At 45.0% G+C, this 25,651-nt stretch overlaps 1 protein-coding gene across 1 annotated transcript in view; it reads right to left on the bottom strand.

Moving 5' to 3' along the window:
- Positions 1–25,651, bottom strand: part of CORO7 (coronin 7) — a 150,054-nt gene that overhangs the window by 29,403 nt on the left and 95,000 nt on the right. The window contains exons 16-20 of the mRNA XM_068126896.2: positions 13,572–13,747; positions 13,201–13,309; positions 6,587–6,673; positions 6,300–6,442; positions 5,963–6,067 (exon numbers count right to left, since the gene is read on the bottom strand). Coding sequence (XP_067982997.2) covers positions 5,963–6,067; positions 6,300–6,442; positions 6,587–6,673; positions 13,201–13,309; positions 13,572–13,747 — 620 coding nt within the window. The remainder of the gene's footprint in view (positions 1–5,962; positions 6,068–6,299; positions 6,443–6,586; positions 6,674–13,200; positions 13,310–13,571; positions 13,748–25,651) is intronic.

Here is a 25,651-nt window from a genome sequence, read left to right as displayed (position 1 = left end):
TACTAGAATTTAAAAAAATGATGTGGTTCTTCATCATTGACAGATGAGGTCAAAAACTATATGTAGTATCGTGCCGTGTGCAGTATGGCCGCCAGTCCAAAGAGGAGAGCAGTACTCCATCAAGGTGCGAATTAAAGCTTTAAGGGATAGACTTCAAGGTCAAAAGTTCAGATTGGTCATGGGTTTATGGTCAGGGTTTAAAGATTCAGGTCAAGGGTCAGAGTTTAAAACACATTTTCCAAATGTTGGCCTAGTTCCTGATTCTATCAAGGTTTGCAGAGAGCAAAGAGGCTGCTGCCTGCCTGTCTGAGGGATGACAAATGACACGGCAGATAGCGTAATCGTCAGCAAAGAGATGGGCAGGATTTTCCAGGGAATCAGAAAAATCAATGAAGATGAGTGGAGATGGGAGCATGCTGTTAAGAGCCTACACATTGACTACACAGTGGTTGAAGCCAGTGATCCATGAGAGGTGGCGGCCTTAGATGCCATAAGCAGAGAGTTTGGAGATCAAGGCGGGGTGCCATACTGTATTAAATGCTCAAGATGTGTTCAGAGAGACAGTCCTGATCTCATGTCTGAGATGGAGGGCTTCCATCCATTGTAGAGTAGAATCAGCATATCTAGGGTAAATGACCTGGTCTGAAATTCAACTGATGATCTCAGGTCAGGCTGTTGGAGAAAAGGAAGGATTTGATGTCAACCTGGCTCTCATACAGATACGGTAATGTATGGAGAGAAATTCACACAAATCAATAAGACGACTCTCGGCTGAAGCAGGAATTGGTCGCACATTAGTGAGACGAATACTGAAGGAAGGCTTTGGGATTAGTCCACACAAAATCCAGATTTTCCAGGCACTTAATGAAAACGATCACAGAAGAGGGAATGAATTATTTTTAACTGCTTTTCTGAAGCACTGGAAAATTAAGACCTTTGTATAGATGACATACTTTTCTCTGATAATGAGATGAGGCTGAGTGTCTAGGTCTGTTAGTCTCACATCAAAAACAGGTTGGTGGCACCTCTGCATAATCCCACCTCCTGTTTAGTCTTGCACCCTCCGTCCCTCACAGGTTTCTGCAGGGTGCACACAGTCTGCCAGTAACACTCATCATCGCTTATTAAACTCCAAAAAATCCAGACTCACTGCTCACCTACTCATTTGTTCCTCTTTTCTCTCACCTGTGGAACCAACTTCCCCAGTCTGTCCAGTCCCTTTCTTCTCTCCAGAACTTCAGGACAGTTGTTCACCAGTACCTCAGCTTCCATTCTTCCCCAATCCATACTCATCTTTTCTACCCCAAAATTACCCCCATTCCCAAGCATTCTTTTTTTCCAGGTTATTGTGATTTTTTCCTCCCTCTACCTCACCTGTTTCTGTTTGTTAGTTCTTCGGTTGGTTTTTGCTTTTCTGTTTCATCCCCACTCCCCTTCCTCTTCTTGCCATGTTTCATTCAGCTTGTGTGCAGCTAGCTTGTTCAACCCCATGTATCCTTCTCTCCCTCCCCTTGATCTCACCCTCACCTCCACTCTGCTGTTGAGGTTTTCTCTCATCCACGTTGTTCCCTTCCACAAAGATAGAATCAAATAAAACAGTGGCCAATTATTGTATACTGTTATGGTTGTGAGCACGGGCGGACTTTGTGCACCCTACAACCTCCGTGCAGGTAAAAGCACAAACTATTTGTCAGTTATTACCTTAGTATTCTGTTTGGAAGTTAGGTAAATCGTATTTATTTGACAAATGTGAGAAGATAGGGTTTTGTTCCCTTCCCCCCACCCCCTTTCTATTTCCATATTTTCCGTTTCCTTCTATCTCTCTCATTTCTTTATTTCTCTATCTCTTTATTGCTAACATTTTGCACCATTCTCTGGCATCTACTTCATGACACATTCGCAAACCATGGCTCCGGGTTTGACGCTAGCGGAATCGGAGCAGAAACCAAGTTGACGCTGGGGTTCCAAGGGCGAAGATACTGGAAGACGCGACAACTTTCCACCCTCTAACCCCCAATGCGTGACAAGAATGCGGAACAGATAGGCCAACCAGGAGGTCATGTGGGGGGCTCTAGCAGCTCTGGGAAGGAGCGCTTGCCCACGGACTGGTGGAGGATAAAAGGGTGGACTCAAGTCAGTTCATTCCTTCTTTCAGGAAAGGACCATCACAGCAAGAAGTAGTGAGAGCAGTTCTCCCCAAGATTTCCCTGCTCTCAGTTCGTGTCCTTGGTACGGAGTTTCGCACTTCTCTTCGCACCTCATGCTTGTCTTTTTCACACCACACACATTTCCCACGCAAGTTTTCTTCCTTACGCTTTTCTCCACTGCAGCATCGACATGACCCGGCTCCAGCTCAGCATCTTCAGCACCAAAGCTAGGACAGTGCCACCTCCAAGCGCAAACTTTGTGGCATTCAAATGGAACAAGCCATCCTGGAGCCATGGAACATCAAGCAGGTCGATGTGCTCCAGCACGGACCACAGGCCATTGGGGTTTTGCCACAGGAGGGGGGCACGAGGAGCGAGTTCAGGCACCAGGCCTTGTTGGAGCGACTGCAGCTTTGCTGAGGGTACAACAGAGTCCCCATTCTTTTCTTATCTTCCTCTGCAATCTCTACCCTCAATCAACCTCTCTATCATTCCTCGGGTGTCCGGATCCAATGTTGTAGTTTGTGATAAGTGATTGTTCTTAAGTTCTCCGGGGCAGGTACAGTCGTGACCAAAAATATTGGCACCCTTGCACTTTTTAAAAATAATGCACCATTTCTTCCAGGAAATTATTGAAATAAAAAAATATTTTGGTATCCACAAATGTATTTCTTTGGTTTGCAGTGGAACAAAACAAAAAAAGCCCCAAAAAATCACTAAATCTTAGCTTATTCCACACAGAAATCCTAAAATGGCCCGGACAATATTATTGGCACCTATTAGAAGTTGTTCGAAATAATTAGATTTCATGCAGGTGATTCTCCTTTACTTTGGAATTGAAGTCACCTATGGTGAGTTGCCGGTGGAACCCCCTTTAGAGGCCATTTTTCCCCGCAGAGCAGGGGTTGGCCTTTTTTGGAGCACCTTGGTCCCCTTTTTGAAGCAATGTTTTACGGCCGGATGCCCTTCCTGCCGCCAACCCTGTTAGTAGCCTCTTGTGACACACAGGGAATTACCAGTGAACTGGTACTCAATTTGCCGACCTCGGAAGGATGACAGGCTGAGTGAACCCCCCGGCATTAATTCAGCGATCGACCGGGATTCAAACCCAGAACCCTAGGATCCCAAGCCAGCACCCTAACCGCGAAGCCAACACCAGGTTCGTTGAGTTGCCGGTGCCTGCAATATAAAAATCACTCATTCAACCAGTTTGAATAGAGAAAAAGGAGTCATTCTGCTATTTTGTGTCACTGTGTGTACCGCAATGTGCATGAGGAAAAGAAAGAAAACCAGATAATTGTCTGAGGAGGTCAGACACAAGATTGTAGCCAAGCATGGACAATCGCAAGGCGACAAGTCCATCTACAGAGACTTTAATGTTCCTGTGTCTACCGTACGCAATGATATCAGGAAGTTTAAGGCCCATGGCACCGTAGCCAACCTCCTTGGACGTGGCCGCAAAAGAAAACTTGATCGAAGATTTCAGCAAAGGATTGTTCGAATGGTGGAGAAAACACCTCGATCAACTGCCAAACAGATTCAAGCTGACCTTCAGACACAAGGTACGACAGTTTCAACTAGCACCATCCGTCGCCAACTCAATGAAAGGGAGTTCTATGGTAGGAGACCCAGGAGGACCCCACTGCTGAGAAAGCCCGACTGGAGTTTTCCAAAATACACCTGAACAAGCCAAAATCCTTCTGGGAGTTGCACTTGTTGCACTTGTACATACAACACTAACACTAACACTCCTGTTGACAGATGAGACCAAATTAGACCTTTTTGGTAAAGCACATCATCTCTATGTTTACAGAAAACAAAATGAAGTCAAAAAGAAAAGTCTTCAAAGAAAAGAACACCTTCCCTACAGTCAAACATAGAGGAGGTTCAGTGATGTTTTGGGGTTGCTGTGCTGCCTCTGGCACTGGGTGCCTTGAATGTGTGCATGGCATCATGAAATCAGGAGATTACCAAGACATCTTGGCGCACAATGTTCAACGTAGTGTCAGAAAGCTGGGTCTCCGTCGAAGGTCATGGGTCTTGCAGCAGGACAATGACTCCAAATACACTTCAAAAAACACCCAGGAATGGTTCAGGACAAAATGCTGGACTGTTCTGAAGTGACCAACAACGAGTCCAGATCTAAATCCCATTGAACACCTGTGGGGAGATCTGAAAACAGCAGTTGGGAAAAGGCACCCTTCAAATCTGGGAGAACTGGAGCAGTTTGCACAAGAAGAGTGGGTAAACTGCCAGTAGAGAGGTGTAGGAAGCTCATTCATGGCTGTAGGAAGTACTTGACTGCAGTTATTTTGTCCAAAGGCTGTGCTACCAAATATTAAGTCCAGGGTGTCACTAATTTTGTCAATGCCATTTCTTTTAATATGCTGTTTTAAAAGGATATATTAAGTTCTGAATAAAAAAGAAAGGCTCTGTAATATTAACAGTGAAATAAAGAATTGTGGAGGCCAAATACTTTTGTCAATTTCAACTTATTTTTAGAGAAAATTGTGAGTTTGAAAATAGTGCCAGGGTGCAAATATTTTTGGCCATGACTGTATGATCGTATAAGGGTAAGGGCAAATGTGTTTCATATGTGTTGAATTACGTGCCATTTGAGTGTCTCATTTTCCCCGTCATTTTTGATCTTTGAAATTCCTTGCCATTTTCTCTCACCTGATCTCATCTCCCCTTCAATCTCCCCATCATTTTCCACTCTTCCATTTATTCACCAGCCTGTGTATCCAAGATTGCGTTCCTGGGGGGCAGTTGGTCCGAGACTCTGGTTGTAATGGTAGCTCACGTAATGTGACATGCTGCGTTGGTTTGCTGGGTCAAGTAATTAACCACTATGTAGTAGCTGGCACGGTTCTCCGTCTGCCATGCTTAACTCACCATTACGGTAAACCGACTCTGGGCGCGAAGATCCGGCCTGAGTTAAGAGTTGTAGTCGATGTCCCTGGTCACTTGGGACATGCCGTTCTCTTGGAGTTATCCAGAGGCAACATCCGTAACAATACTATTGCATATGATGAATGTGCTAAACAATGACGAAGTGCATCATACCACATATGACTACCTCAAATGTGTTAACATAATCACATACAAAAACAACTAGTGTCATTAACCTAAGGTTCTCAGAGTCATTTATATATCCTGACAGAAGGTCAAGCCTCACATTCTATTTCTCACTGTTGTCAGCAGGCCTTGCCATCCTTTACTACCTTCCCTTATGTCTTTGCTCGACTTCCCTTTTCTTCCTTCCGCACAATGCCCAGTCTCTCCATGTTGCATGCAGTCTTACAGAAACCTGTACCACATCATTTTGTGCAAATCTAAACTTCATGCTCGCACCCATTTTTTCAGCCACCATTTCTCCCTTTAGTGGAATCAATTCCCCGAGTCTGTATATCATGGACTTCCCTCTAATCTTTAGGTACTACAGTCCATCACCTCATGCTTTTTCTGTATCTGTACAAAAACATTTTTACACTCATTGGCCTCTATCCAAGCTTTTCTGCTTGCCACTCCCGTTTCACACAATGTATACATTTACGCATTCATATTTGTCTGTCCGTCTACACACGTAACAGTTTGCTGACCTTTCACCCTATGTCATTCAGCACTTAAATGAGCCTTTATATTGGTATAGAAATAAATCTTCATCATTTCATCACTTTGGTCATATCCTGCTTCAATAACATTACATTCAAAATAGTTCTCCACATTACACGATCACAACGGAGCCAAAGTTGATAAAGTTTCATACAATATGCAATACAAGTACGATCTGCATATTTCAAGTGCCCTCCTACCTGGCATGGTTGTCTGCTCGAGCGAGGGTCATAGATTCTCAACTTGCCATCCTTGCATGCTGTGGCAAGTTGCTGTCCATTTGAACTCCAGGCAAGAGAGAAGATCTATAACATGAAAAATTGCATCATATACTTGGCAAAAATCACGAATTGATCACAAAATGTGAGGCATCTTCAAGCTTTCTATAAACTGTGTACATGCACATGCACACACACACACACACACACACACACACACACACACACACACACACACACACACACACACACACACACACACACACACACACACACACACACACACACACACACACACAAGTACGATGCAATGATGAACCTGTTCGGTGTGACCCTCGAGGCGAATGACCTCTTGCCTCGACTGCAAATCCCAAATCCGTACGCTGTGATCATACGAACTGGACGCCAGCAAATCGGAAGCGAGAGGGTGGAACTTGATGCTGTAGATTTTCTCCGTATGTCCTGCCATAGCAACTGACTCATCATTATATGCCAAATGCTTCAACACTTGAAGTCCTCAAAAAAGTCCAATGCCAAATGAAGTCCTCAAAAAACTCAACTTTTTCACACCACAAGTAACAAATAACAATGGGTGTGCAGACGCACCGGTAAGAATCATCTCAGGCTCTGTCAGTGTGACGGTCAAACCCTCAGATGGAATGTGCCACAGCCGAATTTTTGCATCCTCCCCCGCTGATGGAACATGAAAATATATTCAGAGTTTTAACACAGAAACATCCAAAAGAGAAATTACACGTCCTGATCCATATTCAAAGGCAATTGGAAGTCTTCAGCACGTTTAATTATTGATAGATATTGGCATTACAGTTGCCAATATTTAATGCTCAAAAAAAATCAACAAAAAGTAAAGCAAATACTTTTTCTCCATGGTTACTGGGATTTTTCTGGGAGCAAATCCTTTGCAAAGGTAGAATTTTCATGTCCAAAACAAAGTGCTCCGAGAACATTAACAGTCAAGCACAATGTGTGGGTCAGACTGGACATGCAGATTATCTCCTTCCTGAAAGTTACTATTGATCCGGGTAGGTTTATTTTTAACTAATTACAGAATAATGACATGGTAATTCATGACACATGACATGGTAATTCTCACGAGAGCAGTTCAGCTTTCAGAACCTGGAATAAAAATCCTGGCTACATCAGCATGCCTTTGCCTACACACAGATTCTAAAAGTAAGCAAAATTGTGGAATTATTGAGGACTACCCCACCCACCTCCACTCCTCTATGTCCACTTTCTCTCTACTTTTACCCCCCATTTATGTCCAGACGTCTTTTTCCCTCCCCCAGACACTTTTACCTCTATCATCATCTGTCTATCTCTGTCATCTCTTTCTTTTTTTTACTTTTCTCAATTTACCCTATCTTGCTCTCCTCCTTTCGCCTTTCACCCGTTATTCTGGGATCACCAACTCAGATTAACGTTTTTCCCCTGCAAATAACCGTAAAACGGTTATACGTAAAAACAAGACCAAAAGTCTAACAGCGGCGTAGCCGGGCTTGTAAAATATTATAAACCACAAACACATATTATTAGCTTTTTAAACAGTCACTAATGCTGTTTATAACATTAAACAAAGAAATTTGGAGGAATCTCGACATCCGTGAGGAAGGTTTTACTTGCAGAACTGAGCGAAGATCTACTTTGTAATCTATATACCCCACAAGGTTTGGAGGTGTGCTCATTTACCAAGCAGCTAGCTAGTGCTTGCCAAGCCAGCCAGTGCTTGCCGTTCCTTAACGGTTTTGAATTGAGTGCTTGATCGAATGCTCAAACCACTTGGCGATCTCTCCACAAGAAACTTGGTAAATGAACACACCCAATGTTCTTGAGACCCGACCATAGATCGACTGTGATCTATATACCCCAAAGAGGAATGACCCTTCCTGCAGCTCCCGTAGTGAGCGGGTATGAGCCTACTTGTAAATTAAAATGTCGGTTGGTGGAGCAGCCATCGTAATGACATCATAGACGTAATGATGTAACGGACACAAAAGTGCCGCTTCTTCAATATGTAGAACATGATATATTTTAACTTCCAGTACGTTTGCAGTCACTAAGTTACTATAATAAGGGATTAGTGTTATGATTAGATTTACTATAATATTAACGTTATGTTATCATTATTTCGAAAATGATATTACTATGTAAAAACCCAGGTGAATTCCTTACTTCCTCGGTTATTAATATTAGTGCCGAACACCGCTCATCATTTATCATCATTGATCATGAACCATACACCGCTTCAATCCATTAACCTTCCATTCACGACATTGGGATTAAAGTATTATGGGTATATTTACTATATTATTATTACGAAAACGATACTACTGAAACGATACACCACTGTATTAAGAAACCTGGGCTTAATTTGTCCGAAGCGGTCCAAAGGTGAAGCATAACGCCTTAGGCCTATATGTACCGTACTGTATTGTTGGAAGAGGCATAACGCCGATACTTTCGATATTTCATGGGCATTTTAACAATCGGTTTGTTTGTATTTCACACTGAATGAAAAACGTAAAGGTAGAGCATGCCGATTGTGATATATGACAGGTTCGACGACATGTTCAGCCTGAACGTCATATAAATCAAAATGGCGGTGTGTGGAGAGTCAGCCGCTGCACCGCCATAATGACAGACGTAATCACATCACCCTGTCATGTGACCAGATTCCCAGCTCTGATTGGTGTACGTTTGAGGGGACATACATGCATACATACATACATACATACAGACGGACAAACACTGTTCTAGACGGCTCTGCCCCATGGGCTACGCCGTAAAAAGTTCCAAAAATTCTAACTGTGGGCTATACTCATGTGGGGGTTACAGTATTTACGTTTTATGTTGCAGTGTTTTACCATACGCATGCATGTGGCTATAACCACAGTGGGGCAAGTTACCATATATTATCAAGGAGATACAAAAAGAGGAAATTTTTGTTTGCAAGTATAATTGTAATCTATCTATAATTCCAGCAATCTCTGTGTGTCTGTGTGTCTGTGTTTCTGTGTGTCTGTGTGTCTGTGTGTCTGTGTGTCTGTGTGTCTGTGTGTCTGTGACCGCTGTTTCTCGACAACCACGGGTCCGATATACTTTAAACTTGCCAGGTATATTGCTGGGGACCCGAGGATGTGCCTTTTCAAGGTTTGAAATTAATCGGACAAGTACTTACCGAGCTATGTCCAAAAAACGCTTCAACCAATCAGAGAGCAGCGAGCTATCACGTGTGCCGAACGTGGCGATCAGACTCTGCCTCGGACGGCACATTTGACAGCGTATTCATTTATTTCACGTTGGAAAACTATGTTGCCGTTAAACTATGTTTTAAAACGAATTCAAACTGCGATTAAATTAAAACGATTCATCGTAACTGCGATTTGCGAACTTCCGGACAGTGACGACTTCACTTCCGGCAGCCAATCACAGAACGCTTTGTTGCGTAGGCGTGGCCGATGTGAGACGAGCGGAGCTGAGCGCGTTACGAGCTGACCGCCATTACGGTACGTAATTCGATTTCTTATGCGCATTATTTCTCCCAATTCAGTCAGAGCGAAGGGCGGAAGCGAAGAGCGTTGTTTTTTTTGTTTACGGGCGTACGGGCGGGGTAGAGCGTACGGGTAGCGTTTTTTTTTTTTTTTGGCAAGGAACGGGCACCCACGTACGGGCAATGCCCTAGTATCTATAATTAAAGTTATTTCGTATATTTTACATACACATGCATATCTAATTCCAAAGCCACCATATTTAAGGTACCAGTGAATAGTCTTCCATTAAGCCCAAAAAGTGCACATAACACGAATGTGGGTTGGGAGGTGTATGTCCAAGCATTATGGAGTGTTACAAGGGGGAGGGGAATGTTTCCAGTGCCATTATGTAAATAGTAAATCGATCAATGACAACTTTGTACCAGGCACATTTACTTAAAGATGCAAGTATTTAATGATACACGTATTCAATACATTAATGATAAAAGCAAATCACTTTGTTTAAACGTTGTCTTCCCATAGAACTGGTGACTGAAGAAAAAGTGACGTCACTTCCCTGAGAAGACGCTATATTTTGTAAACTCATATCCTTTAATTTGTACGATTTTTATGAAAACACGTTTTCATATCGTCAAGATTTGTACAATATAAAATGTTATAAAACAATAATGAAATGTAAATTGCAAAACTACAAAACAGCTCCGAGTGGGCTGACAGTCATCTCTTGAGGTTGTAGTTCAGACCATTGCTGATTTGGGGGTGACTCACCTGTCCCCAGAAAAAGCAAACACATATTTTTGGTGGTCAAACCTGGATCCACTTTGACCCCTGGTAGAGCCCTTGGATCCCAAATTTTTTAATACCGTGAACAAACTTGACTTGCAATATACCAAATATTGTTTTAGCCAAGTTTGGTCACAATCCCATCAGCAGTTTCAGATAAATTGCAAGTGTTTACAAACTGACAGATGAACGGACGGACAATGCGCCATCCCATAAGCTCCCTGGAACTACATTCCAGGTGAGTTAAAAATTAACTTGACACCTCTCATCCATGTCACCCTCCCCACGGAAACATCAGATCGAGCTGATTCATCACACACTGTCACAGACTACTTAACCCCAACATGGTGCTGTTAAAAATTATGTAACTTTTTTTATTTAGTAATTTGCGTAACGCAACGCCTCATTATGAAACACTAGGGCATGCCCGTACTATATATATATCTAAAATTATATCCCCCCCCTCTATTTACATGAAATGGTTTGGTCCAAAGCGAACGGCTTGCGAGTACGGTGACAATCCCCCCCCCCCTCTATTTACATGAAATGGTTTGGTCCAAAGCGAACGGCTTGCGAGTATGGTGACAATCCCCCCCCCCCCCCCCTCTATTTACATGGAATGGTTTGGTCCAAAGCGAACGGCTTGCGAGTACGGTGACAATCCCCCCCCTCTATTTACATGCAATGGTTTGGTCCAAAGCGAACGGCTTGCGGAGTTTGGTAAAGAAATCGCCATAGCTCGGTAACTACTTGTCCGATTAATTTAAAACCTTGAAAAGGCACATCCTCGGGTCCCCAGCAATATACCTGGCAAGTTTCAAGTATATCGGACCGGTAGTTGTCGAGAAACAGCGGTCGCATATACACACACACACACACACACACACACACACACACACACACACACACACACACACACACACACACACACACACACACACACACACACACACACACACACACACACACACACACACACACACACACACACACACACACACACACACACACACACACACACACACAGAGATTACTGGAATTATAGATAGATAACGTAACGTAACGCTTGATTACCGTGCATTTTGATGTACCATGTGTTCTGATGGGCTTGATTAAACCTTACTATTATTTGACAAATGATTAGATTTTTTTGAGGTCCCTCATCGTGAATAACACTCGACCCAAACAATATCAATGGAAATCTGACGCAGCAAACCCAGGCAGTGTATAATCAGCAAAGGCTTACAGGCCTAATGTATTCGGCCCAGCAGAAAACGAAGATGGGGGCCATATAATTTTGGCTCGGTACTATGGTGGGTGGAGTCAAGTGACAGATGTGGGTGTGGTCCAGCAGCTGTCCGACCAATGGGTGTACATTTCAAAAATCGACTCCGAACAAAAATCCCAAACACAACAAAAGCAACGTGAAACTTGTAGACCTGTGACATGTCGCAGCTAAAAATACATTATTGGAAAAACAGCATTAAAAAAGAAAAAAGTTAAATACAAACACGTAGCTAAAGTTAAGATAAGTAAAGAAAAACAAAGGTAATAAATAGATTTTCTCTTAGGATGGAATGGACAATGAATGAATGACTTGTGAATTGAAGAATGAATAAATCACTCAAATTTGAGAATTGAAGATTTAGGAAAGGGAAAATTTTAGCTGCGATTTAGGGGAAAAAAAAATTTCAAGAAAAGTTTTTTAAAATATTACCCAGATTAAAATTTAGAAAGATAACGAGAAAACATATGCAAATTGATACCTCTAAAACGTTATATGTACAGTAAGGTATCTAATATTGGAACTTCGAACACGTGATCATGAATAAATAAAAATTTAAATTCCATAAAATCCATTATCAAACAATATTCTGCAAAGGAAGAAAATATTATGAACAAGCGTTACGCCTAGGTCCCCCGTCGGTGAAGTGTTGTGAGTTGACAAAGTGGAAGACGCAGAAAACATGGAAGAGTCGATAATATTTGCGAGTGGGTTGGAGACACACCCACACACCAGATTAGAAGTTAGTAGTTCGTTAATTTTTCCAAGATATTCCGCTTACAAGGTTCAGACATATATGGTGGCGGCCATCTTGGATTTTGACGTGGCGACCCAATTTTCAATAGCGTTCTTCCTTATGCCTAGATACAGTCGCACACCAGATTAGAAGTGAGTAGTTGGTTTATTTTTAAAGATATTCCACTCATAAGGTTCAGACATACATGGCGGTGGCCATCTTGGATTTTGACGTGGCGACCCAATTTTCAATAGCGTTCTTCCTTATGCCTAGATACACCCACACACCGGATTGGAAGTTAGTAGTTCATTTCTTTTTCAAGATATTCTGCTCACAAGGGTACGCACGCACGGACGGACGGAAGCACGCACGGACGCACACACGGACGGAGGGTAAAACCATAGTCCCCTTTTCGCTCCGCGGTGCGACGGGGGACAATAATGCCTCAAGACCGTCAACAGGAAATTGAAAATACTATTATTTACAGGTTTGGGGTGGACTCTAACCATAATATGAGAAATAAAAGTTATTATTTATTTCCAAAGCATGTTCATATTTTTTAAATATCTGGCATATATTTATGTCTCTTCTCTCTTCTATTTATGTCTAGAAATCTCTTCTTCTTCTCCCTCCTTTTGCTTTAAATATTTCCCTATTGATTCTTGTCTTTTTGCAATTGTTGTTTTCATGTATTGTTATGCATTATGTTTTCCACTCTGTCAAAGTGCCTTTGGGCTTCATGAAAAGCGCTATACAAAATAAATGAATTATTATTATTATTATTATTATTATTATTATATAATTATATGATTATAATTGTATTAAAATCAGAGGATTCTCAAGATGATAAAAATGAAAAGCAAGAGCAACATTTATGACATTCTGTGGTTTGTTTCACACTCACCAACAGCCAGGCGAGCTGGGTTGAAGGGATCCCAGCAGAAGTCTGCCACCCCAGCAACATTTTGCACTGTTGCCAATGGACCAGGAGCCAGCTTTCCTGGTTTTGATAGCTGCACAGTCCAACGCGAGTCCAAAGTTGGTCAAAGAGAAAGCCTCAAGCAAAAAAGTTTAAAAAAAAAATTCAAATTCAACATAGAGTATGGCGATGGTTCATTGTCCCCTTGTTCACGACAGGTTTCAAAACTCGATTATTTGTTCCAACCTGAAATGGAGACATTATTTGTCACCTTAAAAATTGTCTTCATTCTGAAAACAATACAGACGTTATACCTCCTATAAACCGTTCAATGGTGCTCCATGAAAAAATGATACCTCAAGTACTGCCAGCTGACCCCCGGCGGTGGCAAGAGGCACAGCGACCCTCTGGTAATTAGCTGTGAAGCCGTCACATTCGCCTGGCGTGGTTAGTTTAAGGCCACACAAATTGGAGATGTGACTGCTGCGCTGGAGCACGGTTCCTCGAAGGTGACGGAATTTTGACTTCGGCCCTAGAATGACATATCCAAATAGTGTAAAGGTCATGCAAAATGCTCATCTAATGCAGACATGCTGGCAACATAATGCTGATAAGATAGACAAAAAAAAGAGAAGAAAATAGATGAATTAGGATGCGAGAACTGGCATCCCAAATGTTCTGGGTTCAAATATATCTCTGAAGGCAGCTGGATGAACCATTTAGATTTTAAACCTCTGAAAATAGAAATTCCTCAAAAGTGAATGAACATGTCACCACCACATTGTTGACTAGAACGGGACTTAGTAGAGCATACCTCCACCGAGTGAACAGTTTACGTTTTGTATCTCAGAGTAGACCAGAAAATCACAATACAGAATCACATTTAATCAAAATCAATCACAGGAATCACCATAGGTCCAGTCCTTCATACCCTGATCTACCGCTCGCTTTTGGCCATATCACTCAAAGGTGAAGAATCACTTTTAAAATTCTACTAGCCGAATCTGGATCCGGATCTTCACCAAAATTGAATCGATTCTTCCTTGTCAGACACCCAACCTGTCCAACAAGTTTCGTCCAAATCTCCATAACTTTGAGATATCCTGCTATGTATCGTTTATGGCCCTATCTCTCAATGGTGAAGAATCACTTTAAAATTCTAGTAGCCGAATCCGAATCCGGATCTTCACCAATATCTAATCATTTTGTCCTTGTCACATACGCTACATCTCTGCCAAATTTCGTCCGAATCCGTCCACAACTTTTTGAGATATCTTGTTCACAAACAAACGGACAAACTAAAAGACAGACAGGGGTGAAAACAAAACCTCCATCGACCCTTGGTGGCGGAGGTAACAAAACACTCATCAGTGGAAGAATGGCACATGTGCCTCACTTTGATGACTGCATTTACCAACTACTCACAAATGTGATGTTAAATTCCCTCTGGAGCAAAAGCTGCACGAATGTCTTTAAGAATTGAACACGGAAGTAAGATCTCTCGCTTAATTAATTTATATACATTGTCAAACATGTGCCTTACAAACAATGCAGCTGGAACTATTATAACGATCATATCTCCAGCTTGCGCCTGTAAAAACCAAAACAGTTTCTTTCACCCATTCTGCTCCCTGACTTCCGGGTTCGGTTGCGAGAGGACGCTGGCGTTGCATATTCGCCGCTTCTCCGACTGGATGGATGTACAGGGTCTGCTTCTACTTTTCTGACCTGACATCTCACACCTGTCCTGCCTTTTCACACCCGCACGTGCCGCGTGTTCTCCGGCTGGATAACGGAATCTGCTTTTGATGGTACGGAATACGGAATCGAAAGGCCCGCTCCCGTTGTTTGTGGCCGTGGCCTTGTTTGCCGGTGGCCTTGTGGTCTTGATGGCCTTGTGGCCTTGTTTGCCGCTGTGGTCTTGATTAGCGGCTGCAGTCGTTTGCCGCTGCGTTTGCCGCTGCGTTTGCCGCTTTGCCTCCTCGACCTTGGCCTCGTACTCGTCCCTTCGCTCCTGCCTGGCATGGCTCTGAAGTACTCCGCCGCAAGGCTTCTTCTGCTCAATACCCGCTCCACCCCATCATGCATCTCTGCCATCAAATCAAATGGACTCCTCCGACGACCCAGGTACATTCACCGTGGCTCCGGTCGCAAGTTTGTTTATTTGCAATCAGGTCACTCCATCCCCGTCCTCTGGTCGGCTCAGCGCACTCTCACTCTTCGTCCCAGCGCACCTGGTCACAGCAACCCACACGATCGCACCTCTTGCCTACGAACCCTGGCTAAATCACCTGAATTCATCCCTGCTGTTCAAAACAACATCAAGCTCACCCTGTTCAACACCCGGTCCCTCAACAATAAATGCCTCATCCTGAACGAATACATCCTGGATAACAAACTGGACTTTCTCTGTCTCACCGAAACCTGGCAACAACCTCTGGACTACTACACACTCAACCTCACCACACCCAATGGATATTCCTACGTCAATAAACCACGCTCGGAGGGCCGAGGTGGTGGAATTGCCGTTATCCACCGTCAAGACATCAAGACCAACCTCATCTCCATCTCATCTGCTCCATCATTTGAACACCTGGCTTTAAAACTCTCTGGTCACACGCAGTCAGTCATGGCTGTCGTCTACCGCCCTCCCAAACCACACCCATCATTCCTGTCTGACTTCTCCTACTTTCTGACCCAGCTATGTTCCCTCTCCCCCTCAATCCTCCTCCTTGGTGATTTCAATATCCACATGGACTCCACTGACTCCACAATAACCACTGACTTCACTGATTTACTCACCTGCTTTAACCTCACTCAACATGTCGACTTTCCTACCCATATCCGTGGTCACATTTTGGACCTTGTCTGCTCCACTGGATTAAATTTGCACCATCTCTATGGCTCCGACCTCACCCTCTCTGACCACTTAGCCATCACTCTGACCATCAACATCCCCGCCCCAACACCAAGGCATTATCGCACAATCAACTTCCGTAAGCTAAACGCTCTTTCACCTACCTCATTCTCATCCACCCTCTCTGAAAAAATGTCCACTTCTCCCTTCATTGACCTCCACACCCCTTCCGACCTCACTGACTACTACAACCACACTCTCTCCTCCTGCCTTGACCAGCTTGCGCCTGTAAAAACCAAAACAGTTTCTTTCACCCATTCTGCTCCCTGGTTTACCCCTGAACTCCACCTGATGAAAACTCGTGCTCGCCAACTTGAAAGACTCCGCAATAAAACGGGTCTCACAGTTCACTCCCAAGCCTACAAGGACCACATACAACACTACAAAGATGCCCTCTCCCGCGCCCGCTCTGCCTACTACTCTCAAATTATCCACTCTGGCTCCGGAAACCCAAAAGCACTCTTCTCGACAATAAACAAACTCCTCCGCCCCCTGAACACCACCACCCAGTCATTCACAGTAGACAACTGCATCTCCTTCCTCTCTTTCTTCCAACACAAAATTGACAACATCTACAACAGCTTGACCACCGCCGCACCCGCTCCCCCTCCAACCACCTGCCCCCCCCTTGTCCTGCCATCCCCTGTCTCGGTTCTCCCCAATCTCTCCTACTGACCTCTCTGAACTCCTCATAGGAATGAAAACTGCCACCTGCACTCTTGACCCCATCCCCTCCAGCTTTGTCAAAGCCTCCCTCCCTGCTCTCTCTCCACTTATCATTGCAACAATAAACTCCTCCCTGTCTACAGGCATCGTCCCACCTTCCCTCAAAATTGCTGCTGTTACCCCCATTCTAAAAAAACCTGGTCTAAACCCTGACACCCTAAACAACTTCAGACCCATCTCCAACCTACCCTTTCTGTCAAAAGTTTTGGAACGCGCTGTAGCCACTCAACTCAAACATCATCTCTCTGCCAATAACTTGTATGAAACATTCCAATCCGGATTCCGCTCCAACCACAGTACTGAAACTGCTCTCCTCAAAATCACCAACGACCTTCTCCTCTCCTCTGACGCTGGCAACCTCAACATTCTCGTCCTCCTCGACCTCAGCGCTGCCTTTGACACCATCGATCACACTATCCTCCTCACCCGACTTGAATCCACCTTTAACGTCACCGGCACTGCCCTCTCTTGGATTAAATCATACCTCTGACAGATGCCAGTTCATCTCCATCAATAACTGCAAATCCCCCACTGCTCCCCTCCCCCAAGGTGTCCCCCAAGGTTCAGTTCTTGGCCCCCTCCTCTTCATCCTTTACCTGTCCCCGCTCGGTCACTTAATCCGCCGTCATGGTCTCCAATTCCACTGCTTCGCCGATGACATCCAGCTTTTCATCTCCACCAAGTCCGTCTCCACCGACACCCACTCTATCCTGACAAACTGCATCACTGAAATAAAATCCTGGCTTCAAATCAACTTCCTCAAGCTTAACTGTGATAAATCTGAAATAATCATCATTGGCCCAAAAACGCTCACAAAATCCACCCATAACTTTGCCCTCAACATCGACGGTATCCCAGTATCCACCTCCCCTCACATCCGGAATCTTGGCGTCATCTTTGACCAAACCCTTTCCTTCGACAAATACACTAAACAGATCACAAAGTCAGCCTTCTTTCACCTGAAAAACATTGCCCGTCTCCGCTCATCCCTCTCCTCCACGGCTGCAGAAACCCTCATCCACGCCTTCATCACCTCCCGTCTGGACTACTGCAATAGCCTCCTCTATGGTTCACCCTCAAAAATCACCAATAAACTCCAATACATTCAGAACTCCGCTGCCCGTCTACTCACTCATTCCCGGACCCGTGACCACATCACCCCCGTCCTTTACAAGCTTCACTGGCTCCCCATCCCCCAGAGAATCCAGTACAAAATCCTCCTCTTGACATACAAAGCCCTCCATAACCTGGCCCCATCCTACCTGGCTGACCTCCTCTCCAGACACACTCCCACCCGCAACCTCCGCTCTGCTGGTACCAACCTCCTGACCCCCTCCATCCGGACCAAATTCAGATCCTGGGGGGACAGGGCCTTCTCCATCGCTGCTCCCACCCTCTGGAACTCACTACCTCACACCATCAGAGACTCCTCCTCACTCACCACATTCAAAACATCACTAAAGACCCACCTGTTCAACGCTGCATTCAACATTCAACCCACAGCATTTAACCCCTGACTATCTCTTCTCCTTCTCCCTCCTTTTGCTTTAAATATTTCCCTATTGATTCTTGTCTTGTCTTTTTGATTCTTGTCTTATATATATGCCGTATATCGCTGCTGTTTGTTTTCTTGATTCTTGTCTTTTTGCAATTGTTGTTTTCATGTATTGTTATGCATTATGTTTTCCACTCTGTCAAAGCGCCTTTGGGCTTCTGGAAAAGCGCTATACAAAATAAATGAATTATTATTATTATTATTATTATTATATATCAAGCTCCTCCATGAGCCTCGACATTGTATACAAGCAATTTTTTACAAAACTCAGAATGATTGTGTGCGCAAGACACGGCTATGTTCGCAAGACCTACAATAGTTGTATTTCGTACCTAAAAAGAAATAAAACCAAACAAAACCTGATAAACATCACACCGTATTTTTGGCGTATAACTTGTTCAGTTTTAGTGAAATTTGTTAATCTTCCCATTTTTCTTTCCTTCATTCATAGATAAGTCGATTTGCAGTACAAGACGAAGCGAGATAAACTACATTCAGAACAATGGAGGTGTTAATGCCTCCCTGACACTCACAACTCATCTCTGCCTACAATGTCCACGCTAACTCCAGGGTTATGCATACTGTATCAATGAGCTGTTTTGTGCATATTATAATTTGAATCACTTTGTGCAATGACCTTGCAGATAAATTAGCAATGTAAATAGTTTTTCAATATCTTTATCATATTTAGAGCTACAATATCTAAAACAAGTTACACAATCATTATCAGTACTGGCTCATAGAACATTACATTTTGTCAGTCCCATACACATTTCTCGCTGGCACAATATTTCCTGTGCGCAGCCATATATTCCCACCATTTTTTTCAGTTAATTTAACAACTTGCAACTTAAAAACTGCCGTGTAAGACTTGCGTGACTTTACGGGAGGCGTTTTGAGATGACGTCATAAGGATGGATACACATGAAAAAAAAATATATATATATATATATCAAGTAATGAACAGCAGTTGCGAATTATATCCAATAAGTCCATTTTATCGTTTTTCAACCTATAGTTTTATCTTCAAAACTCAATTTCGGCCAGCAACCTGGGGTGCACTGGGCCTCCACTAGCCTTTATCAAGAGTAATTCCCTTATTTACCTCCTCCCAGATATACCTGGGGGAAGAGGGTGGCCTATTCTGCCAACCAATCACAAAACTGTGTTGCGAGACCTCATGACTATTGACCCTTGACAAGCTTGTGTTGCAAGTTTTTTGTGTCTGAGAGATTTATGGTGTTTGTGTTTTCCTCGTCGCTTGTGTTGTTTATCTCCCATGTTGTCCTTGTCCTCCTCCCAGCATCGGTGTCTCTCAAGTGTATTTGTGAATGAGAGGTCCATACGACTGTGATATTTCTGCAGTCTCCTCTGTCAAAGGTGACCTCGTTTGACCAGTATGCCATGCCTCTAATAATCGCCTCATGTATATATATATATATATATATATATATATATATATATATATATATATATATATATATATATATATATATATATATATATACACACAGACTTGGCATTTAATATGGAATATTTTTTTTGTGGGGGTGAACTTACTTTTCAAGATGTCTAAGAACCAAAAGTTTATTGGAATTATGTTGAAATTATTCGAGATTTTGTTAATGTGACCTTTAAAAGAAACAATTGACATTTCGAAACAAATAAATTGATCCTTGAAAGTGATGTAAACTGATATCGAACTCAATTCATGGACAGTAATGTATTAAACTTCTGTACGTTTTCCAGAAGTATCTCTTTATTTTGCACATTAGCCAAAAATTTTTTTAACAAAAACAAAACAAAGTATGACTGGGATTACTGACAGTAAAATTACAGTTCAGTAATTCGTGTAACCCCCACGAGCATTCAGGAGAGCACGTACACGTTGAGGCATGCTGTTCACGAGATTTGCCAAGGTTTGGACAGGAATCGCTTGCCATGCAGTGACAATAGCCTGCTGCAATTCACGCACAGAGGTCGGCTGCTGGTCCAAGTGGTCGATTTGACGCGTTAATTCTGCCCACAAGTTCTCTATCGGATTCATATCCGGGGACATGGCAGGCCACTCCATATGCTCTACACCACGGTCAGCAAGAAAGTGTTGGATCATGCGAGCACGATGAGGCCGTGCATTGTCATCTTGGAAGACAGTTTCCTCGAAAGGCTGCATGAGCAAATGGAAGCAATGTTTCTTCCAGAATGGCCCTGTACTTGAACTGGTTCAGGTTTCCATTCAGAACAAGCAGGTCAGTTTTGCCCCCTGCACGAAAAGCAGCCCAAACGGTCACCCCACCACCTCCAGCTTGGACTCTTGGCACTATACAATCTTTGTTGTAGGCTTCATGCACTTGTCTGCACACTCGGATGCGGCCATCTTGATGATAGACCAGAAATCTAGACTCGTCACTGAAGATCACGTGATTCCAGTGTCCTGGCTGCCACTGACGGTGCTCTCTGGCCCACTGCAATCGGCGCTGGCGGTGTTGTCTTGTCAGGCGTGGCTTTCTCAGGGGACGCCTGGCACGATAGCCTGCTTGAACCAGTCATTGGTTGACTAGCCTTCTGGATACAGTCACATTTGTCAGTTGCTGCCACTCAGCCCTAAGCCGATTAGCTGACTTGGTACGGCCATTGCGGACTAACCGGTGCAGCTGGCGATCATCCCTCCTTGCGGTTCTGCGGGGATGTCCTGGCCTCGGTATTGGAGTAGGGACACCCCTCTGAGCATTTCGTTTCAGGATCTTTGACACCTGACCTTGAGTGACGCCATATTGTCGAGCAATAGCACGCTGTTTCATGCCGTAATTTCGTAAAGCCACCACTCCATGACAAACAGCATTGTCAAGTTGATGGACCATCTCCAGAGGAAGCGGCAATAACTTTTGGAGACGTGCAGCAGTTGTTTTCCACTAATACAGAACGCAACAACCCTTGTACACCCGACTGTGAAGCCAATCATCAAATGTACCTGTCCGTACATTTTGCCACGCCACCTGTGATATAATCCTGTTGTTGACTTCTTGCTGCGACAGACAATCAGTGACATGGTTCTTTGAACAAATAAATCACCAAAGTGTAAAAGAAACTCACCAGATTGATATACTGAGTCAAGAAAGTAAACCCGTCAAGAAAAAAAAAATATTCCATATTAAATGCCAAGTCTGTATATATATATTGTCGCGATCCCGCCTGGTAAATGTTCCCAGCACGGAATACGGACGTGAATGTCCGGGCTTCAAGTAATCCACGGAGTGGACAAAAGAGACGTAATCAACACAATTGTGTTTTAATCGGCCTTCTAGGGGTAAGGCACGATGCTTTATTGGCTCGATCACAAAAACCATGAAAGGTAACAAATGGAATAGGCTGCACAAGCCTGCAGGAACGGTCGGCCACAGACGCTCCAACAAGACGCAGGTAAGATCCTCGCGGCTCCAATCGACGAGCTCCGGGACTCGAAGGATACCAGGATGGAATACCACACAAGGCCGCCAGGAACGGTCGGCCAGGAGCTCCAACACGAAGCAGGCAATATAGGACTCACAGTTCCAATCTACGATCTCCGGGAATCACTCGTTCTCTTCCGGAATCACTCACTCGTACAATCCATAACTATAAACGATCAGCACAACTCGCTGTCGTGAGGCGTAACGAAAGTTCCCTCGCCTCGAGGCCTCGAACCTCCGAGCTGCGTCCGTATCATGAGATGGCGGCCGCGCTCTCTGACCCTCCACCAATCACGTCCCGACTCGCCTCCCAATCGCGTGAGGCTCCAAGGAGGTTACGTCAGTGGTGGGCGGGGCACTCATTTGGGTGAGAACAAAGGTGGTTTCACCGGGGGGTTTCTCACAGTCCTCCCCCCCTAAGTAAAAACCCCGTCGAATAGACGGCGTTTTTAAAACCAGTATTTGTAGTAGGTGCAAATCACATGGCAAGATGATGGCGGGAATTGCTAACAGGCAATTAACGCAATTAACAATTACTAACACTTGTTAACAACAATAACGAAACAACGCAACAATACAACGCAACGCAATGGCGCAACACAATAACGCAACAATAACGCACTTATTAACGCAACAGGCAATTAACAGGCGTTAACAGGGTAAACAATGAACCAGTTTTGTTTTTTTTTCACACACAATATTAAACACCATACACCCCATTAACATCTACCCCACAAGAGTTACACTTCACCCAAAGCACAATAGAGAAACAAGGGAGCCAAACTCAAGGTGGGGAAACATTTACAGGAGGGAAACGGACCGAGACCTAGAGCGGCGGGTTCTCCTCCGGTGTCGAGAACGACAGTCATATGCGTAATGACCCCTTTAACCGCACTGGTAACATCGATCTTTCGGGTCGAACGGCCTGCGGACCAAAGGGCGTCTGAAACGAGGCCGCCGCGACATGCCATTCGACATCTCGACGCACACCCGCGATCCGCAAATTAACCTTCCATCAAGGGCTCTGACCGAATCTTCAGCATCTCGTGGATCTTCAAACTCAACAACCGCGAATCCAGGTGGGTTCCGAGCAACCCATACGTTGCGGAGTGGTCCGTAATGCCCGAAGACCCTCCCTAGCTCGGCTCTCGCTGCTCCATTGCCCAGGTTTCCCACATATACCTTAGCATTAGCGTTCCTGCTGAATCGCGACATGGCGGGAGCGGTCCCTGAGGAGCACGGCACCTGAGGTTGGCTTGACGGGAGGCTCGGGTGGACTTCAGCTGACGCAACGTCACCGTCGGAAACTGGAGTCGAGGCGCTAGGCTCCTCGGGCCAGAGTGAAGATATGTCTGACTCCGCCACTCTCTCCGCCTGTTTACTCTGGGCTCTAGGGACCCCCCCACAGGTCAGAGTCAATGACTCCTCCCTGGCTATGGCATCATTGCCAATCAGCAAGGAGACCCCGGGTATAGGGTAGTAGGGTACTACCACACAGGTCACTGGACCCTTAAAAATGTCACTCCGGACCTCGAGGAGGGCAAGGGGGTACCGGCCAAGAACCCGGTCAATGCCCCGAAGGAGGGTATACTCGCCGGTATAACGCATCTGAGAGGCCGGAACTACCCCCACCCGGAGAACACACCGTGTCGCCCCAGTATCCCGAAGGTATTTGGTCTCAAACTTCAGCATCGAATCGGGGCCACCCACTAAGGCTGTCCCTGAATACTCCTGATGCAGTGGATGAATGGAATTAGCCCCGGTGGCAGTGACCTCGGTCACCGATGCCACCGTCGTGTGCGAGGGCCCGGCGGATGAGTTCCACTGATCTCCCTCCGACTTAACAGGAGGGTTGCCTCGGTAGGCCGGACTGGCGGGATTAGAGAAACAGCGGTTTTCACCGTGCCCCACGCGTTTGCAGAAATCGCACCAGGGCCCTGCCCTGGTCTGCGGCTCGCGAGCGCCCCCAGTGGAGGTCATCGGAGAACCCTTCCCCTCGATCCAGCCGCCGGGCAGACGGGGGGCGGTCTTGATCGCAGACTCCTCCGTCTTACGAAGCGACTGCGTGACTTGCAGCATTTTGCACGCCAAAACATGTTTATCAATAAGGTTGACGCAGTCTGCCAAGGAAACAGTGTCTTTGTCGACAAGAAACAATGCTAAGTCAGGCGGAAGCTGTTGATCGATACGGTAACGCACCAGGAGTTCCGCAACCGCTTGAGGTAACTCAACCTTGCTCCCCTTGAACCATCTCTGCAGCTGTTCCAACAAGGCCCGCGAATGTTCCTCATAGGTTTGACTGGACTCACGAGTCCAGCTGAAAAAATTTCTCCTATAAATACATGCGGACACCGCATAGGCATTCAAAATCTCGGCCTTCAATGCCCTGTATTTGTTTGCGTCCTCGGTTGCCATCCTCGCATATACCTCCCTCGCCTTCTCAGATAGATGGCTCACAAGATGGCCGACCCACAAGCTCTCATCAATGCCACCGGCAGCCAACAACTTCTCCGCCATCTCCAGATACGCTTCTGGCTTCGTGTCTCCCGTCCAGTCCGGCAAACGAACATGAACAGTTTCCGGGACTCTTGCAGCAGACCCCTCTGCCCGCAGTCGTTCAGTCAACATTCGCAACTCATGCTCTCTGACGCGTTCAGCTTCTGCTGCCGCATGCTCTCTCTCTGCTGCTGTCTCTGCTGCCGCATGCTCTCTCTCTGCTCTGTCATTCTCCCTGTTATACATGTCAAGTTGTTGAACCGGAGTCAGCCCGGTCCAGAAGGGCGAACGCATGCATTTAGTCATGATGGGATCGCTTCCTAACATCTCGGGTTGAGTGACCGGGTCAAGGCTGCTTGCGTCGCTCACCTCGCCACCCACGTGACTGTCAACATGATCAGGTTGAACTCTCACTTCCCTGGTCGACATAGCTTGGCTACGAGTTATCATACGACCAGGCACAAAACACAACCTCAAACACAACGCTCAAACACAACGCTCTGTTGGGGAAATACGACACAACTACGCAATATCACCCGCACATCAAATTGCCAATGAGAAAAATACCACGTACAAATACTCACGTTTTTTTTTTTTTTTTTTCGGTTGTTTGGAGGGATCCGAGGCTATTCGCTTATTCTCTGTCGGTTGTTTGGAGGGATCCGAGGCTATTCACTTCTCTGCCCAAGACAGCGTCCTACGGCGAGAAAGTTCCTCCAAGACGGCGTCCGCTGGTGAGAAGGCGATGAACAGATGCCAGAAGATGTCGTCCACTGCAGAATTCCCGTCTCAATCGAATGGCTCTTACTTGAATGATCCCGGACGAGCCCCCATTTGTCGCGATCCCGCCTGGTAAATGTTCCCAGCACGGAATACGGACGTGAATGTCCGGGCTTCAAGTAATCCACGGAGTGGACAAAAGAGACGTAATCAACACAATTGTGTTTTAATCGGCCTTCTAGGGGTAAGGCACGATGCTTTATTGGCTCGATCACAAAAACCATGAAAGGTAACAAATGGAATAGGCTGCACAAGCCTGCAGGAACGGTCGGCCACAGACGCTCCAACAAGACGCAGGTAAGATCCTCGCGGCTCCAATCGACGAGCTCCGGGACTCGAAGGATACCAGGATGGAATACCACACAAGGCCGCCAGGAACGGTCGGCCAGGAGCTCCAACACGAAGCAGGCAATATAGGACTCACAGTTCCAATCTACGATCTCCGGGAATCACTCGTTCTCTTCCGGAATCACTCACTCGTACAATCCATAACTATAAACGATCAGCACAACT

The sequence above is a fragment of the Myxine glutinosa genome, chromosome 10, assembly GCF_964187855.1.
Source record: "Myxine glutinosa chromosome 10, kmMyxGlut1.1, whole genome shotgun sequence".
Lineage (NCBI taxonomy): Eukaryota > Metazoa > Chordata > Myxini > Myxiniformes > Myxinidae > Myxine > Myxine glutinosa.
This window is presented reverse-complemented; position numbering and strand designations above follow the sequence as displayed.